The 13,670-nt window shown below is 42.3% G+C and overlaps 1 protein-coding gene across 1 annotated transcript; it reads right to left on the bottom strand.

The window, feature by feature from the left end:
- Nucleotides 1-5,015: 5,015 nt before the first annotated feature.
- On the bottom strand, nucleotides 5,016-13,168 carry LOC474938 (glutathione S-transferase A2). Its single transcript, NM_001314095.1, is given in 6 exon segments — nucleotides 5,016-5,156; nucleotides 6,016-6,147; nucleotides 7,846-7,987; nucleotides 10,757-10,889; nucleotides 11,854-11,905; nucleotides 13,082-13,168. Coding segments are annotated over 6 exon segments (672 nt in total). The 3' UTR covers nucleotides 5,016-5,030.
- Nucleotides 13,169-13,670: the final 502 nt, after the last annotated feature.

The raw sequence follows: 13,670 nt of genomic DNA on the forward strand, positions 1-13,670 counted from the left end.
ACATCTGCCCTTCTTAGGGCAAAACTTCGCAAAAGGGTGATCAGTAGCAGTTGTCTCTACTCACTTCCCATTTCCTCCTCAACCCACTCTGGTCAGGCTTCTGTCCCACATTCCACAGCGCTCATCAAGGCCAGCAGTGGCCTCCTGTCCCCAGATTCACCCTTTACTCTCCAGTCCTCGTGCTCCTCTCCTTCAGGACGCTACTCTTTCCTGGCTCTCCCCTACTTCATGGACACCACCTCCTCAGATTCCTTGACTGGCTCCCACTCTGCTTCCCTTCTCCTCTCCAAATGCTTTCTCTTCCTACATGGGTTTCCAATCGGTCACTATCATCAGAAGTGTGGCCCTGGATGATAGATTGTAGAGGACATTGCTGTTTCTGTCTTGTTCTCCCTTGGATTGCTTGCTCTAGGGGGAAGTTAGCTGATCTATCATGAAGATACTCAAGCAGCTATACGAAGAAGCAGACATGACAAGGGACTGAGAGGCTCATTGCCAACAGCCATGTGAGGGAACCATCTTGGAAGTGGATTGCCTGTCCTTAGTGAAGCTTTCAGATAATTGCAACCCCTGCTGATGGCTTGGCATACAACGTCCTGAGAGATCCTGACCCAGAATCACCTACCTAAGTTGCTCCTGGGATCCTGACCCTCAGAAAGTGTGCTAGAGAATAAATGTTTGTTGCTTTAAGTCACTAACCTTTGGCCTGATTTATTATGCAGCAATAAATAACCGAGGCACTGCAATAAATAACTGACCTTGCTTACCTCTCTGACTTCATCTTCCAATACTTTCTCACCATGCTCCTGCAACATCTGCTTGCCTACTGTGCCTAAAACACACCAAAGTTGTTCTTGACCAAGATCCTTGTCCTCATTAGTACCTCTAGTTAGCACCCTGTTGCCTTGGATCTTCTCATGCTTGGCTTCTTCCTGTCACTTGTGTTACGCGCTCTGCGGCAACACGATCAGGGTCCTGAGGATAAGGGGATGAGGAAAATAAAAGAAAAGTAAAGAGATGGGGACAGGAGGGACACAGTGGATGATGTCCAAGCAGTGTCAGCTTTATTCAAGGTTCTACAGCATTATGTAGCATAAGCAAAACAAAGATAAGGAAATGTCCATTCTTAGCATATTTGTGAATCCCTCCAAGCTTTCCCTTTATCAGCATGCAAGACAAACCCACAGGCGCCAGAAGATTTAGGGTCCTGGTTAATAGATAAGCTTGTTGCTCCAGGTGTATGTACCTCGAAGGAACATTATACATGGTTAACAGACCAGCAAGGACAGCACAGACCCCTATTTAAGTTTATGAGCAGGCCAGAATAAATTGTATCTATTGTGTTATGTGGGCGATCACTGTAGAAGCGAGCTCTGAAAACCGTTGCTCAAGCCCTTTCTCAAGCGTCTACCAACTATTCACCCTTTAGGCTCCCGAGCCTTTTGAGTGAATGAGGGACGCAAGTCCGGGCCTAGTTTGGGTTAGTAACTCTAGCTAGTCCGTGGCGGCCCACACACTTGGACTTAGTCTTCTGTGACCAGTCATTTTAAATTAACCACTTGCCCACTGCCACCCTAAAAACTCTCCATCACCCTACTCTGTTTTATTTTCCCCTTAGCACTCACCACTAATAATTTTCTCATTGATTTGTTTTTTAACTCATTGTCTACACAGGAAAATGCTCTTATAAGTACCATGGCATCCTCCCTGCGTAGAAAAATTCAGGGAACAAAATAGGTGCTCAGTAAACATTTACCAAATGAAACAAAGAATAAAGCTATTTAAGTATGATTTATTAGGTCATAATTCTTAAGAATATTTCATCAATTTCCAAGGTCAGAGTCTACATTTTTTTTTCTACCAGGTATCCTTGGCTGGCTTGTTGACTTAGAATATCACAATTATGTCAAAATTTCCAAAGGACAAATATTTTCAAAAAGCTGTTGGGTGCAGACAGGAGGTTAGCAAAGCTTTTGAGAGAAAAATAGGAAGCAAAGTGGATCAAATATAACATAGATAAAGGTTGTGCTGACTCATGAAAACCTGGTCCAACCAGTTTGGGTTGGCAAAACATTTCTAGTACATACTTTTTCTTCAAGAAGATATTGGAAATTTGGCAAGTTGCCATGTATAACAGCTCAAATCTTGACCCAATTGCCCTAGGACAGAGAAATTAATATTTATTTTCATTTCAATTTATCTGTATAATCTCTCCATAGAAACGGTGGGTAGTATAAGGGTCAAATACCAGATGTAAATTATTTTGTAACACGTATTTTTGTCCTTTAATATCACAGATTACCCAGGAGTGATATTCAAAATACTTGACATCTGCATAGTAAATAAAAATTAGTATATGTCAGGATATATACTGAGAATGAATAATATTTCTTTTTACTTTCTAACTAAACTGCATATGGCATTGAAAAAGTGATAGTCCAAGCCAGTCAGAAATCATTGTGATAGTTTCCAGTCATTTGTGATTTTTACTAATTATCTCTGTGTTCTGGGCCGTTTCAGTGACAGTGAAGGCCATCTACTCTATCAAGGTGGCTCTTTCCTGCACCTGTGACTCGGCACATTCCTGGGTTCCTCTACTGCTTTTTGCCCTTGTTCCATTGAGAGTAGGGGAGGTAGAGGCCTCCCCCTGTGGCTAACCCAGGTGTATCACCATCCCTTGAGGTATCTTAATACTACTCCAGCTTTGTAAATAGGCACTTCACTAACCTCTCCTCAGCCACCCTTTTTGAGATGAGGTGATATCTTAGTTTTCATGTACTCAGAGCACCAGTCATAATGGGGTAAATCTTACTGAGTTCACTTCAAGACAATAAAAAGGGATTATAACGTATGTTCTAAATTGGGAAGGGCTAGATGTGATGAGGTTGAGAACCTCTGTTCTGGAACAAAGGTATAAGAATATATTGTTTGAAGGATGGATAACAAAGGCCCCTTCACCTCATAAACACCTTGAGGACTCCAGTGTTAGATACAGAACAGGTAAATGCAAGGGGAAGTGGGGGCCTCCTGAGAGGACAACTTGGCACATCTTGCTTGGGCTGAATTGACCTGATACTGGGTAAACATAAAGGACCCAAGGCATGTGGCCTGTGTATGTGTCTGCCCCACACTATGCAACTGTGGGGAAGTTCACACTGTGAAAATGGGCAGTCAGGGCTAGGGCCCTGGGCTCAGCCCCATTGATCCTACATGTTTTGGGGGAACCCAAGTTATAGGCACAGTAGTTAGTTGAGGCTAGACATCACTCACCATCCCAGCGTCTCCTGCATAGCAACATGCCGGGGGGGGGGGGGGGGGGGGGGGGGGGGGGGGGGGGGCGGCGGGGAGGACCATATATCTCCCTGTAAGGTTAGGGATCCCAGGCCTAAGTAACAGCAGGGAGAGAGACCCCCACATCTTTTTCTCTGAGGTCACATAGAAAGAGGATGCTGCTGCCGAGGCGGACGAATGGTGGCCAGTGTTTCAACCAAACTGTCTCAGATCAGGCAGTCTTTGGGACAACAGGAACTCCACATGGCAGAAGGGGCAGCAAAGAACAGGTACTGCAGCAGAGGACTCCTGGGATTTTTCATCAGTCTCAGGTCGGGTGACTCCTTGAATGGACAAAAGCTCCTAGGTTGTTGGATTTAGCATTGCAAAAGAGATTGCTGGGGGCAAGAACCATTCTTGCAGTTCTAAGATGGATGCTTGAGTGACTTAAAGCAAACATTTAAAAGATGTGATTTTATTATATGTGTATCAGGCTGGGTAAGCAGGGTATATGGCTGCACTTCAGTGGCCCCCTATTTTCCTTAGAACAAAATCCAAACTACCCTTCATGACAGACCATGAATGACTCGCAGATTCAAACAAGGGTGTCCTGATTAGGTTCATGTTCAGCATTATCTCGTGCCCTAGTATGAAGTTATAGATTAAATTGTGTCCCCCAGAAAGGATAGGTTGATGTCTTAACCCTGGGTACCTGTGAATGTGATTTTATCTGGAAATAGGGTCTTTGCAGTTGTAGTAAGTTAAGATGATGTCATACTGGATTACGGTGAGCCTAGATTTGATTACTGGTGTTCCCTAGAAGAAGAGGGAAATTTGGACAGACACACACACACACACACACACACACGTTTATGCCATATGGCAACAGAGACAGAGATTGGAGTTATGCATCTACAAGCCAAGAAATGCCAAGCACTGCCAGCAACCATCAGAAGCTAAGAGGCAAGGAAGGATCCTTCCCTAATGCCTTCAGAAAGAGTATGGCTCTGCTCATATCTTCCTTTCACACAAAGAGCCTCCAGAACTGTGAGGGAATACATTTTGCATTTTTCATCCACTAAATTTTTGGTCACTTGTTACAACAGCCCTAGGAACATGTTATACAAAGTATGTATGACTTTGGATTAGAATTACCTATTTTTGTGTGTGTGTATGTCACTACAGTCACCCCTCATTGGGCAAATACTATATCTGGCTTGTTTATCTTAACCCAGCTCCTGGAACACAGATGTCCTATATTATACATAAAATAAATATAATTTCCATAAGTGAGCAGGAAAAAAACTGATTACCTGAGGAAAATGGTTCTGTACCAAAAGAGAAAGAATAAAAGAAAGAAAGAATCAATCTTTCAGGCTGTGGATCAGAAATCTAGCAAAATACAAAAGAAAGACTATTTTTGTCTAACTAAAAATGTCATCTGAAAATTTCTACTTCACTCTTCTGGACAAAGTATATGACAGCTGTTATGAGAATTTTTTAATCAAAGAATCCATGACATTTTTCTCCTTTTATCTATTTTTGAGACCAAGAGAAACCCCAGGAGGTGATCATGATTTGATATTTAATCAAAACAAAATGAATTGCTTTGCAACTAAATATGCATAGTGAATTTGTAATGAAATTAGATTTTAAATTTTTGAGAAGTATCCTAGCCTTGTAATAGCCAGGATTTGGATTTAGGTAACACATTTCATCTCAGGAGATTGGCCCTGCATGTGCTGGGCATCCATTCCTGTTCAGTTAATCCTGAAAATCTTCTTCGCTTGCTCTAAACTTTTCTCATCCAAGGGAGGCTTCCTTGGGCTGCCAGGCTGCAGAAACTTCTTCACGGTGGGGAGATTGCTGACTCTGGTTTTCAGGGCCTGCAAGGCACAAAGACACAGACTCAGAATGGAGCCAAAGACCAGCCCCATCATCAGCACAAGCCAGGGAATCAGAGATGTTCCTAGCAAGGACCACTGAGTCCCCTCCATCAGCACCACAGGGAGGCTGGGAAATGACACCCAGTGAGACACAAAGGTTGGAGGAAGAAAACACAGCTTAATACCATTTTCCCCCAAAGACATCTTTCTTTCAGACTCTATGCAGTTTCAGGTCCCCCTGCCTCCTTCCCTACACATAAATCCTACGGATTCATTGCTCTCATGCAACACAGGGAAGAGGAATGTGTCTGTCACATTTCGACACACATACAGTCTCCAGACAGACCATGAAGATATAGCAAAACTGCCCTGGAATGGAACCAGAAAATATAGAAAGGTAAACCATGAGACCAGGCAAAACAGTCATTCAGCACACGGAGAGAGGGAGACTCTGCCCAGAGAAACGTGATGTCTGCCATTAGGAGCAGGAGTGGAGGAAAGGAAGCAGAAGGAAGGAGACCTGCTCAGGCAGAAGTATGAAGGAAGGAGAGGGACACACCGGGATAAGGAAAACCCCAGAGAAAACGAGGACAGAATCCATAATGGAATAGGGATGTGGAGGTTGATGCTGAGCCCTGGGTCCTTCTCGTGGCAAAGACAATTTCTTCTTCACGGGGAAGCTACCACTTCAAACCCCTTGGCATGACAAGATTCTGAGCCTCGACCAGCCCCAGGAGCTAACTCTGGAGGGAGTTCCAGGGCCAAGAAGATCTGCACAATGATGGAACCTAAGTCCAACTGTTAGATCCTCAGGTGGGAAATGTGAGCCTTCCCTCCTGAAGGCTGTGAGAGAGATCACCTTCAGCAGAGGGAAGTTGGCCAGAAGGCTGGAGTCAAGCTCTTCCACATAGTAGAGAAGTTCAACCAGGTGAATGTCAGCCCTGCTCAGCTTGTTGCCAACAAGGTAGTCTTGTCCATGGCTCTTTAACACCTGGAGGATTTGAGGAATCACATCATGAGCTCAGGCACAGACAGCCTAAGACCCTCTGCTCCTCCTTGATGTCTCCAGCCCAACCTCCCCACCTCTCCTGCCTCACTGAGGGAGTGTGGGCTTCAGACCCTCTGCATTGCCCCTGACTCAGTGAAACACTGGGCCTCGGCTATTCTTTCCCCTCTCCTCAGCTGAAACCCTGGCTAATGTCTCCCTAAAACATGTGTCCACTGTCTATCTCTTTCAACTATCCTGACATATGCAACTTTTCCTAATAAAATGTTGGGGAAATTAATGAAATTTATTAAGATATTCCAATAATATGCAAATGATAACATGAAGAAAAAACCCCATGGCACCATCAACTTCAGGAAATTTTGGCAAATACCCTTTAAGGCTATGTACACATAGAAATATGGATAATTAATAGGCAAAGAACATAATACAATTTCAAATACTGTATAGTAATATACATTTTTCATTTATCTTATCATAGGGCTCACTCTGTAATTTCACAGTAGGGCTGTACTCAAATGGGATGACTGTTCAGGTCTTCATCATGTGAAGGTGCCCCAAACTCTTAGCACCACAAGGGATAGGAGGATTTCCTGATTATTATGAATTATTCCCTCCTTGAAAAGGGCAAACACACAAGCAATCAATTAACATTTGTTCAGTGATTGACAGAATGACCTACTGCCTTATAAGGATGGGTATGTCTGTGTTAACCCTTTCATTTCTATGTATGACCCCCTGTATCTCCCACAATTTTTTTTTTTTTTGGCCCATAGTTTTTATTTAGCACAATTTCAGGTTCTTTTGATCCCAAAATGTTCTCCTCTTACCTCCCAGGAGAAACGTTAACTAAGATACCAATCTATGTCTAGTGATGGAACCTTATTTCCTTAGTTTGCATGGTTTTCCTCTTAAGTCTAAAAGCCATGTCTTCAAGGATGTCAATTATTTTTTCTTAACACCTCTCCATCTGTCTGTTCCTCTCCATCCCACTGCCCCCATCTCTGTCTAGATACATCTCATCCATTCATCCTCAAAACACTACCATATTCTCCTGAAGGGCAACTTGTCTCATGTCTCCCTACACATGTTGCCAGAGTGTCTCCTGATGCATTGCTTTCATGGCATTCTTCTTAGATCAAAGCCCCTGCATGGTGCTCTGAAAGATCTATTTCAATCTCCAGTGTGGCTCTCAGAGCCTTCAACAGTCCAAGCTCTGACTGTGACCATAGAAGTCTGCCAGACAGAGAATTCTAGATTGGGTTCCTATTAGTTGAAGTCTTGCTGGAAAACTAAAACTTGGGTATAACTGGTACAATTCTTCCTCACAGTCAGTTTTTTATAAGATGCCTTGAGAGTCATACTCATGCTGCCTTAGTATTCAGGAAGGCCTCTGAAGCGACAATCAATGCCTGAGCAATGCCAGGCACCATCTTTCTTTTTTTTTTTTTTTTTTTTATTTATTTATGATAGTCACAGAGAGAGAGAGAGAGAGGCAGAGACATAGGCAGAGGGAGAAGCAGGCTCCATGCACCAGGAGCCTGATGTGGGATTCGATCCCGGGTTTCCAGGATCACGCCCTGGGCCAAAGGCAGGCGCCAAACCGCTGCGCCTCCCAGGGATCCCACCATCTTTCTTTGTGCTCTAAGTCCACAGCCCCAAAGTACCCAACAGTCCACTTACTTTTTCAAACACGGGGAGATAACGATCTGTTGTTCTCTCTCTGATCAGAGTAATCTTGGCATCTTTTTGATCAGGTGGGCATAGAGGCAAAACCATGATCATTTCATTCAAATCTACTATACCTTCTGTGTACATATCTATCCTAAAAGACAAAGTGGGCAAATTGTCAAATGTCTTCTGCCTTGATTTTATTTTATTTTATTTTATTTTATTTTATTTTATTATTATTATTATTTTTTTAAAGATTCCATTTATCTAGTCACCAGAGACACACACAGAGAGAGAGGCAGAGACACAGGTAGAGGGAGAAGCAGGCTGCATTCAGGGAGCCCAATGTGGGACTCAATCCTGGGTCTCCAGGATCACTCCCTGGGTCTCCAGGATCACGCCCTGGGCCGAAGGCGGCACTAAACTGCTGAACCACCGGGGCTGCCCCTGCCTTGATTTTATAGCTGAAAAAATGTACAAGAACAGGCATCAGGAAGTGGTAAAGTAGTTCAGCTCCCACCACATGCATTTTTATATGCAGGCATCCAGCTCTGATTTTTACTCGATTTGAACATTTCATTCAAGAACAACCTATCAAGGTAGGTTTATGTCTAAAATTCTCTTTATATGCATGACCAAAAAGAGGGACAGAGAACATTGGTGACTTGTCCAGAGTCACAAAGGAATTGGTGCAATCCTGTAAGTACCCCTAGGACCGTACCCAGGACTTGCCATATCTGTGGTGACGTGTTCTGTGCACAAATGTAGTGTGACTCGTGTGGCTAAGACCTGCCATCTAAGTGATCTCTAGAGAGAGTCCCTGGCACAGCCATCCCAGTCATGGTGCCTTCCTCTCTTGTCCTGTTACATCACCCAGGCCCATTTATACCAAACATCGGCAGGTTTTCCGATTATTTTCCACAACCTGTCCCCATGTAGTTGCCCAACCCTGGCTTTGTTTGCATTTCTCAAGTCTTCATCTAAAATGTCCCCTAAGAGACACCTGGGTGGCTCAGTGGTTGAGCATCTGCCTTTGGCTTCGGGTGTGATCCTGGAGTTCTGGGATCGAGTCCCACATTTGGCTCCCTGCAAGGAGCCTGCTTCTCCCTATGCCTATGTCTCTGCCTTTTCTCTGTGTCTTCATGAATAAATAAATAAAATCTAAAAATAAATTTAAAAATAAAAAAAGTAAAGAAAAGAAAAGAAAAGAAAAGAAAATATCCCCTAAAAGGGTGAAAATCTTTGTACATTGCAACTAGTACATACTCTAGGAGATTTGGTTTTATAGTTCCAAACTGGACTTCCTATAATAGTTTTTAAAATAAAATCTTTATTAATACATAATTCACATACCATAATGTATAAACTTCTCAAGTGTACAAGTTTGTGATTTTTAGTAAAGACAGACAATTTGGGAAGCCAGGGTGGCTCCGCAGTTTAGCGCTGCCTTCGGCCCAGGGCGTGATCCTGGAGACCTGGGATCAAGTCCCACGTCAAGCTCCCTGCATGGAGCCTGCTGCTCCCTCTGCCTGTGTCTCTGCCTCTCTTCTCTGTGTGTCTTTTGAATAAATAAATAAAATCTTTAAAAAAAAAAAAGACACACAATTCTGTACCATCACCATACTCTAATTACAGAATATTTTCATATATCCAAAAGAAATGCTGTATGCTTCTATACTCATTCCAATTTCTTCCCTCCACAACCCCTGGCAACCTCTAAACTACTTTCTGTTTCTATATATTTGAATGTTCTGGATATTTCATACAAATAGAATCATACAATCTGTGCCTTTGTGTCTGGTTTATGTAACATGATGTTTGCCAGGTTTATCTGTGTTGTACTATGCATCCATACTTCGTTCCTTTTCATGGCCAAATAATATTCCATTGATGGACAGGCCAATATTCCAACCATGCACATTCATGTCATTTCTACTGTTTGAGCATTAAGAACAACACTGCTATTACCATTTGAAGTTTTCTTTGTTTTTTTTTTTAATTTTATTAATTTATTCATGAGAGACATAGAGAAAGAAGCAGAGACACAGGCAGAGGGAGAAGCAGGCTCCCCATGGGGAGCCTGATGTGGGACTCAATCCCAGGACTCCAGGATCACGCTCTGAGCCAAAGGCAGATGCTCAACCACTGAGCCACCCAGGCATCCCATGCTATAATCATTTGCATAAAAGATCTAGTGTGGATATATTTTCAATTATCTTATTTGTATACTAGTAATGGAGTTGCTGGCATATGGTGACTCTGTGTGTAACTTTTTGAGTAACAGCACCTTCTGAGATTTAAATTTCAATCTTGTGGTCCCATCACAACAGAGAAGAGAACCCATAGATATGGTTGTAGTGACTAAAATCTAGCTACTTCAGTCCTGTATCAAAATGGTCAAGATAACCTTGGCATCTGGACAACAAGGCTGTGCTAACCCTTGTCAAGTGGCTAGTCTATATAACAGGCTGATAAGTGAAGTTCTTGGTCATCATTCTTATAATTTAAGAACCTTTAGAATCAGCTCCTTTGGATCCTTCTGTTCCCCAGCCTTATCTGCTAGACACTCAGACACATTGTCCTTTGTCTCTAGCTGTTGACTAGTATCTAGCTCCTAAAGGCCTGAGTACCTGGAGTGATGATTCCACCATCTTTCTGACTTTATAGTTCATCAGCATTCAGAAAACTGTGTCACCACATGTGCTCTATCCATGGACTGCTTCCTCTTCTGTAACCCCACTTGATGAATCCACTTCAAGTAGAATCCCTCATCCTCACAGCTCTCTGTGGTGTTGGACCTTAATCTATACCACTAAGTCCTATGGCACTACTGCCCATGATCTTCCTGACAGTCCTGCTCACCCAAGGAAGAAACCAAGTTTTCACATTAATCATTCATGAAAGAGCAGAAAAAATACCGTACAGAGCTCTCTCCTTTATGTCTTTCCCATAGAGGTTGTATTTGGTGGCAATGTAGTTGAGAATGGCTCTGGTCTGTACCAGCTTCATTCCATCAATTTCCACCATTGGCACTTGCTGGAACATCAGACTTCCATCTTTTAAAGGAGAAAAGAAGAAGTAGAGTGAAATGTTTTATGGATCATTACTCTTTTAGCATGAAAAAACATTTGTTGCCATGACCTAAGATATAAAAGGAAACAAAAAATTATTGTCTGGTCACATTTCAACAAAACAGCATTTTGCTTTCAGCTTCCTATAATCCTCTTTGCTCAATCTGCCTCTTACTTTTCACCTATTATTTCATTTATCTTTTTATTTCCCATGTAGATACATGGTAGGTTTCTGTGTTTTTTGCAGTTGCTTTACTTTCATGGATGTTTTAGGAAATTTTGAGAGGCCACCATGACATGCATTTCAAATGAGAAGTCCTTTGGAACTTATGCCATTAGGGCCAATGCTAAAAGAGATTTTTATGTAGGGTGTTTTATGTCCTCTTCCAATTCTCCTAGTGGACAGTTTATGCAGGGTAGGCCCTGTTTTCTTGAGTATGCTGATGTTTGTAGTGTTGGACCTTGTTCTTCATCTCCCTCTTCATATTGTCACCTGGACTTTCAACTAATCCATCATCTCATTCTCTGAGTCTATAACATTGCTGAGTATTCCCTTGTCAACCCTACCAGAGAAAAGAACTCATAGAAACTGCTGGCCTATTTCTACTTTTTTGTTCAACTGCATGTGTTTGAGAGTCCTTGGATGGGCAGGCGATGTGAGATCCTGAATGGACCCAGCTCACTCGGGATACAAAAAAGCTAGCGAGAGCAAAGAGAGGGCATTCATAGGGAAGGGGGCATGGTTTTTTTTAGCAGATACTCAGAGTTCAAGCCCTTCCTAGCCCTGAGTGAGATGGAAGACCTGCCCAAGGAGACCCCCTTACATTGGAGCCACTTTTCTTCCTTTTCACCACTCCCAATTCCCATCACATTCACACATAAGTGTTAAAACCTCAACTTATGACTTCTACCCATACCCTCATCCAAGGAATTAGATTCTTGGTCTTACCATTTTTTAATTTATCCAAGTCTTCTGGAGTATTTATAAATTTCTCTTCAAACTGGAAAGCAGAAACAGTGAATTAGTTACACCTACAATACCAACATTGCTTCTTTAAAATCAGCTAAGATCAGGATACCTGGGTAACTCAGCAGTTGAGCATCTGCCTTTGGCTCAGTTTGTGATTCCGGGGTCCTGGGATTGAGTCCTGCATCAAGCTCTGTCTATGTTTCCGCCTCTCTGTCTCTCATGAATAAATAAATAAAATCTTTAATAAAAAAATAAAATCATCTAAGATCAAGTTTCATGTTTCTAATTTTTGCCCACAGGCCATAAATGATATTTTGTTGTTTGCTTAAATCCAAATCCAAATAATACCTAGACATTGTGGTTAATTTCCTTAAGTTATTTAATTGTTTATGTTCTTTGATGAGAGGAAATTTTAATAATGTATTAGGTCAAGTCTGTTCATCTCTTTTTTTAAAAGATTTTATTTATTTATTTGAGAGAGTGAGAGAGAGAGAAAGCATGAGCAGGGAGAGAGGCAGAGTGAGAGGGAAAAGAAGACTCTCTACTGATCAGAGAGCCTGATGTGGGGCTCCATCCCGGAACCTGAGATCATGACCTGAGCCAAAGGCAGAAGCTTAACCAACTGAGCCACCCAGGCACCCCAAATCTGTTCATCTCTCTCTGTCTTTAATTTTTACTTATTCATTTGAGACAGAGAGAGAAAAAGAGAGCATGAGTAGCGGGGGAGAGGCAGAGGGAAATGGAGAAGCAAACTCCCCGCTGAGTGAGGAGCCCAATGTGGGGCTCAATCCTGGGACCTGGACTCAGGTCATGACCTGAGCTGAAGGGAGATGCTTAACCATCTGAGCAACCCAGATGCTCCTGTTCATCTTTAAATAGCTGACTTTTTTTTTTCTTTTTTTTAGAGAGAGCATGAGTGTGGGGTGAGAGGTTGGCAGAGGGTAAGGGAGAGAGAATCCCAAGCAGACTCCACACCCAGTGCAGAGCCCAATGCAGGATTTAGTCTTATGACCCTGAGTTCATGACCTAAGCCAAAATCAAGAGTTGGACACTTGACTAATCCACCCAGGCACCCCAAACTGACAATTTTTTTAATGCAAAACTCTTGACAGTTCATTTAATAAGAAAATTCTTTTAGTTTATGTGAGAAAAGTACTTTGATAGAGTCAATTTGAGATCCAACTTAAGACGAGAACTCAGATCTAACCTCTACTCCAGCTGAAGCCAGGAGCCACCGGATGGACTCCATTCTGCCTCGTCCATTGAAGTAGTGAAGCTTGGGCTTCCCCGCCATGGTAGTCTCTGGATTTCTTTAAATATGAATCAAAGAACAAATGAATGAATGAATGAACATATGAACGATACCACAGAAGAAAAATGTACTTTTTGATATAGGGTCAAATAGTACCGACAATGCTAAAGGAGTATCTGCCTTCTTCAGGACAGAATTGGAAGAGTCCCTAGCATGTCTTTCACGGCCAAAATCATCATCCATCAGTAGCCAACCATGGGAAATTGTTCCAAATCATGCCCATGTCTCCACTGGGTAAAATCTGTTTGTCTTGGCAGGCTAATAGGTGGGAGTGTATGATAAGGATGTAAGTATGGGTATTAGCAGGACAGGGAAGGATTAGAGAATTAATATTTATTGAAAATCTCCTAATGATCATGACCCAGTGTTAGTCCCTTTGGATATATTATTTCTTTAATCTTCATAACAACTCTATCAACTAGTTATTATCATATCATATTATATCATATCATATCAGCTAATGAGAACAAGGTTCAGAGGTGAA

This window comes from Canis lupus, chromosome 12 (genome assembly GCF_011100685.1).
Source record: "Canis lupus familiaris isolate Mischka breed German Shepherd chromosome 12, alternate assembly UU_Cfam_GSD_1.0, whole genome shotgun sequence".
NCBI classification, from domain to species: domain Eukaryota; kingdom Metazoa; phylum Chordata; class Mammalia; order Carnivora; family Canidae; genus Canis; species Canis lupus.